General features: G+C 43.3%; 1 protein-coding gene across 4 annotated transcripts in view; it reads left to right on the forward strand.

Moving 5' to 3' along the window:
- LEF1 (lymphoid enhancer binding factor 1) overlaps nt 1-6,341 on the forward strand; it is a 136,473-nt gene that overhangs the window by 112,596 nt on the left and 17,536 nt on the right. For all 4 annotated transcript variants that reach the window (XM_006778891.2, XM_006778894.2, XM_006778893.2 and 1 more), the window contains 2 exons: nt 480-602; nt 1,496-1,658. In XM_006778891.2, coding sequence (XP_006778954.1) covers nt 480-602; nt 1,496-1,658 — 286 coding nt within the window. The remainder of the gene's footprint in view (nt 1-479; nt 603-1,495; nt 1,659-6,341) is intronic.

A 6,341-nucleotide genomic window follows, 5' to 3' on the forward strand; every position in this document is an offset into this window, starting at 1 on the left:
CTCTCCTAGAATTAGTAAAGGAGCCAACAGTGTGAGAAGACGTGTATTGTGATGGTTTGGTTGGGAACATCGGCAGAGTTTTTTAAATGTGATTTTTTTTAGCTTTCATTTAAAAACCTTTGAAAAGCTAAATCTTACTTGTTATATTTCCAGTAAAATTGTTCTTAATAAAATTATTTGAAAACTGCTTTGCAAGTAAAATGACTCAATTTCTTTTTAATCCTGTGGCCTAGAGCTGTCCCAGGAAAAATGCCAGATTCTACTATTAGTTTGGGGGGAGAAAGTTGTTACACAGGGAATAATTATAAATATTTTCCACCTGAACACAGAAAGGAAAGAAATTGTCAGCCTATTGTCATTTATACGTAATACTCCTGTGTACAGCTGCCAATAGCAGTTGGTGGATTGTTGCAAAACGCCATCTAGCTTTTGCTGCTGTGGCCTCTAGTGCGGATTCTTTCTTCTCTTTCCTCCTCTAGGTTTTCCCATCACATGATTCCTGGCCCTCCGGGTCCCCACACAACTGGCATCCCTCATCCAGCTATTGTGACGCCTCAGGTCAAGCAGGAGCACCCCCACACTGACGGGGACCTGATGCACGTGTAAGTGTGCTCGTGGGCTCCACTGGGAGTGCCTGACGATGCTGCCGTGTAAACAGTTTCTTCCTCCCAGTTGCACCTTCCCCTCTCTCTATTAAGGAAATCAGTTAGCTCAGCTTCATGTGGATTTTAGTGGGCTTGATTCTCACTGCCAAATAACTTTGGTTTTGGCATTGGAAAGGAGCACAGACCTCAGTAGATCAAGGGAACCTCACCGAAATGGAGTAATCTTCAGAGCACGGGCACTGGGTAATCTTGAGCTGTGCAGCCACTTACTGCCCGATTAACTGGTTCTGATTGTTGGGGAGCCAGCCCCCGATGATACCTGAAAAGGACTGGGGAGTCCAGTGCCCTCCCAGGATGCAGTTTTCCTGTTTTGAGCTTTAAAAGCATAGAAGTCCGGGGAAGGGGGCAACCCATACCCAGTATTGTATCAGGCTGGGAGGATGGGGTGGCAGGAAGCACGAGATAGTCCATAAATGCCCTCCAATGTGGGCAAAGCCAACAAGCATTTGTTTGGGGGCTAGAGGCTGAAGTTTCATTAGCGTCTCAAAGTGGCCCTTGGCCCTCCTCCCAAAAGTTAAGAACCTGACTTCTGAAAGAGGAATGACCACTTACGCTGTAGGTTCAGCTTTTCCTGAGGTGCCCAAGGAGCTGGGCCTGAGGGCCCTAACTGGAGCAGCGGTATACACCCATTTCCATTTGGTGTTCACACTTGTGTTGCTCCCGGGGAACTTTCTCAAACCTAAGGGCACTCCCTCACAAAGGGTTGCTCTTCGCCGTTGATGGTGTTCCAGGCTTGTAGAGTTTGCTGTGTAACCAGATGCTCTGCTACTGTCCACCCATCTCTTCCTTCTTCTGCCCACCCCTCCCCCAACACCACGTTCCCCTTTCAGGAAGCCTCAGCACGAACAGAGAAAGGAGCAGGAGCCCAAAAGACCTCACATTAAGAAGCCTCTGAACGCTTTTATGTTATACATGAAAGAAATGAGAGCAAATGTGGTGGCCGAGTGTACTCTGAAAGAAAGTGCAGCTATCAACCAGATCCTAGGCAGGAGGGTAAGTAGTAGGATGGCAACTCCATGTTGTGGGATGCGGGGGCTGCTTCCTTAGAACCTGCCCAAATGCATTTGCACGTGAGGTGGTCATCGGGTGCACAGGGGCCATCACCAGTCACTCTGGGAAGTAATCAGAACACACTGTGGTGATAACTTTTCTGAGGATTAAATGCTATAATGCATTATCAACCACCTAGGCTGTTTTTCCTGTTATCACTCTTAAAACAAGAACTTGTTGTCTTTTGTGTGCCAGGCAATGAGACAATAATTGCTGAATAAAATAGATATGGTTCTTGTCTTCATGGAGTTCAAAGTTTTGTGACAGGATACAGATATTAGGCAGCTAATTACCTGATACATGTATAATTAAAATTGTGACAAATACTGTGACTATGCAGAATAAGATTCTATGAGAAAGAATAATGGGGCTAGAAGAAGGGCCCCTCTGAGAAAATAGTATTTAAGCTGAGACCTGAGGGTTGCGTAGGGGTTAACCACATGTGTGAAGTCCGGTCTGAAACAGGAGAGCATTGATCCCATATAGGGAGCAACAAAAAGGCCTGGGACAACCCGCATGAACCTGGCAGGTGCTGGCCACTTTTTCCAAGGTAGAAGCAGATCTGTACTACCCAGAAGCTTTGAGTGGAAGAATTCATATGGGCCAGAGAAATCTTTATTCTAGAAAAATCACTGTCTGATTCTCAAAGTGTACATGAGCCAGGTTTCTGGATTGCCCCCCCTTTTTCATCATTCTGTCACCTATGCTAAGATATTTTTCTGAGAACATATTATGTACCAGGCACTAGTCTGAGACTAGGACAGATAACTGAGATTTTTATATCCAACCACCAGGCAAAAGGCTAGTCATTTTTTCCGGGGGTTTTTCTCTGGATTGAAATGCTTTTAGTTAGGTATCTGAAGAGTGGTGGGAAAAATTGAATTTTTAAATTCAAATCACATTTTCTCTGTAATTGCATTATACTTTTAGAAAATGCTTCATCATAGTTGTTGATGCTCTTCATAGATGTGTGGTGGCTTCTAACTATGCAGGTGTATATTTGTTTTTGAACCCTCTCAAGAAATTCGTGATTTGCAAATGAGCATTCGATGATGGGGATCTAGCAACCTTTGTGAAGCCTGGAGGACCACGTTTTATCTGTTATCGATTATCATTTTTACCATGTTTGCTACAAACCTAATACATTTTAGCATTCATAAGAGAAAGCATTCAGGAGATTTTAGGGAGAGAGGAGCAGGCTTTCTTGCATTGATTCCTGTTGGATGACCAAAAAAAAAAAAAAAAAAAAAAAGATATTACTTTGAGTATTATTACTAATGATGATCAATTATCATGAGAGACTTTTCAAGGATAAAGTCTACATATAGCAATAAACTTTAAAAATGTGAAGGACAATTAATTTTTTTTTTATTTCCAACCTGCAAGACAACAGGGTTTCAGGGTCAGGGTGCAGTGACAGATTATAGCTTTTTGGTGCCCTGTGTACAATACTCTATATGTCCTGTGGATCCTTAAACACTTAATAACAGCAATTACAACCATTTCCCAAGCCGATGAGTGATTTCCATCATCTTTGAAGAATTTCACCTTAAAGGCTTAAAGACTGATGACCATTTTCCCTGACCCTTCAAAAGAAGAAATCAGAGGAAAAGAGGAATTGTTCTTCTTTCATCTTCTGTAAAACTCTTTGTTCGGTTGTGTACTTTTTTGTTTAGTTTTGTTTTCCTTTTTTGAGTTAAAGGTCCCCTGTCCGTCCAGCAGGGATTCCTTTCCTGCTCAGGAGACTGGGGAAGGCTGTGCTATGGCGGCGTGCTTCCTATTTCTCATGCACGTTTCCCACAATTGCTACTTTCTCAGCTCCCTTAACCATCCCCAGATCAGAGCATGTGTCCTAAGGGATGGTTCTCATTTGGGGTCTCTCTCTGTGTTTGATTTGCACACCTGTTTCTATTTATAGTTCCTGAGATCTCTGATTAAGATCAGGTTTTCTCCCCTTTCATGGCTTCCCTCTGCCAGAGCAGCCCCTGATCCTTCCTAAAGTCCCGGCTTTACCATGGTGACGTTTTACACTGGGATGATTATAATTCTTAAAGGGAGCGTACGTTCATCCCTGAGCATTTTATCTTTGGATTTTTATACATTTTATTGTCTCTCTAAAGTAGAAATGTTCGTGCGCAGGAATTAATCAGTTTTCTTCTTATTATTATAAACAATAACACAAATCTAACTTTAAGATACACTTTTTTTTTAGACCTTCTAGTCTATTAAAGGGAATTCCATTTATTACAAATGTATTGTCAGGATTTTAAAATCTTGGAACTGTATAAATTTCTTTAAGTGGGTATTTTCTCAACAACTTGGTGAAATCTTGACAATGAAATTTAATTTTTTAAAAAATTAACACAGTTTTTCAGTAAGCAACAGCAATAGAAAAGCATTTTTCGTCGGGTGTGTTTCAGAAATTCCAGTAAAGAAAGATCATCTTTCTAGTTTGTATTAGACTTTGTTTTGTTTCAGTGCAAAATTTTAATACCATTATTTGCCCTCCCGCTTTTCTCTGGTGAATGATCTTTCATTGTGAGTAGACTTTGAGCATTAGAAATATCAGGAAACTAAAAAGAACTAAAAAACGCAAGTAAATGGTTTAAGTTGTGACCTGCTTTTTCTCCTTGCAGTTTGCTCAGTTTTGTTAGCTTGGGTTTTTTGTCAACCCTAAGTTTTCAGCTTGAACTGAAAAATACCTGGTTGCTTGAGTAGAAGACCCAACTTCCCAAACTTGGGGAAATTGTTTTATAAAACTTAACTCAGGCTTTTTCAGCAAGTTATAAAGCTGCCATAAGTTCTATAAAATTATATTGATATATTATGGTAGCATTAGGGAGAGATTATTTGTCAAATGAATAAACAAATTTACAAGGTAAGGCTTCTTTCACAACTTTGTCCCTTTTTGCCTCCTTTTGTGTTCTTCTGTGGTAACACTTTGCCTCCTGCCAGTCACAGTTACTTAATGCCAGAAGTGTGTAAATATTAATGATTAGTCTTTTCTCAAAAAACAAACAAACAACAGCACAGAAGAAAACAATCAAGGCTGCCCTCCTCCCTTGTGCTCAGTTTGTTTGCCTCCCCCTGTGGAGAGCTCTCACCACGACAGCGCAGTGTCTAAGGTTTGGGAACACTGCCCCTTGGCAGGTGCCACGTGGCTTTTCTTGCCTGGTCTAAGCTGCCAGGGCTCACCCAGGCCTCTTCCTAGGCACCTCTTGACTCAGCGTGTTTACTCCACTGGTACAGTGCACTGGGTCTCAGGTGACTTCCAGGTGTTTGTTTGTTTATTTGTTTCCTTGTGTCCCCTCCCCCAGTTATTTTTAAGAAAAGCATATTATCTGCTTTAGGTTCAGGCCAAGTCCTGCTGTGTGTCCTGCTTCTTAACTTTACCCTCTACACTTCTACAGCAATTAAAAAATAAATCATCTACCCTGTCCAACACAGCGGCCCTGGCTTTTAAGGGGCTTTCAAAGGACATGGACTTAGTTGACCTGCGGGAGGCTGGAGTGGTGGGTGGGATGTGGCAGGAGGGGCGTCAGTGCTCCTCCTGAGATGGGCTTCTCTTGACAGGCAAGAGCAGCGGCTGATTCTGTTTTCCCCAGGAAAGCTTCCTAGCCTGCCTTCAGGGGCCGTCCGTGCTGAGGACTGAGACATCGCTTCCTCCTGAGGACTTTCTCATCAGCCTCTCTCGCTCCTTCCTCTCCCCAGTCCTGTCTATTCTTTTTCCTTGTCTTGTCATTAATAAAAAACAAGAACAGGGAAATTAAAGTCAGTATTCAGGGTGGACATGAATGGGAAAGACTGGCCTAGCCTTGCATGGAAGGAGTGAACTAGGAAGTTTCCTACCCCCGAGAGCTGGGAGAGCAGGTGTGGAGGCTGGGCTGATCCAGAGTGGGCGTACGCGGGTGTGCCCGTGGACTTAGGTCTGCTCCGGCAGCTGCCGCCTCTGCGCCATCACCTCAGGACAGTGGGGGTCCCCCAAAGCTCATCCAGTCTCCTGGAAGGTTCTGCTGACAGATCCTGGCACTGAGGAAGTAGGGAAAATATTTGCAACCACCTACTGGGCGCCTAGGGCAAGTTATGGGCAAATATATGCAGAGCAGTGTGCAAATAGAAGCTACTTAAAATCCCAAAGGGATGCCTTGCCCTACATAAGCTATTTTGCCATATATGTATATGTCCGTGATGTGAAAGGGAAATGGGAAGTTTGCAGGGTTTCAGCCACTGTATTCTCCAAAGTAGGTACTATTGCCTCAAATCTAGACAGCAAAGGAAACTTGGATAATGCTCCTTCTTTCCATCAGAAGGAAGCGAAAACCCAGCACCATGAGGTGTGCGTGTGTGATTGATTGTACAATGTGATCAGTGTTCTCCCTGGAGACAGTCAGCGTCTATGTACGTGTGCGGAGAGGGTGAAGGGCTGGGACAGACTGACTTTTGACGTCTTGCTCTCCGGACAGGATCATATGAGGAAGGTTTCAGGCTCTTCATATGACAGTGGGAGAGTGCCCGTGCGAAGTGATGTATCTGTGGGAAAGACATCTGGAAGTTATCACATTTTGCATAAATAAGTGGTACTTAGGCTCAGATATCAGAATATGCTACAAACTCTGTAAAGGGCTA

This window comes from Myotis davidii, unplaced genomic scaffold, assembly GCF_000327345.1.
Source record: "Myotis davidii unplaced genomic scaffold, ASM32734v1 scaffold967, whole genome shotgun sequence".
In the NCBI taxonomy this organism is placed as follows: Eukaryota; Metazoa; Chordata; class Mammalia; order Chiroptera; family Vespertilionidae; genus Myotis; species Myotis davidii.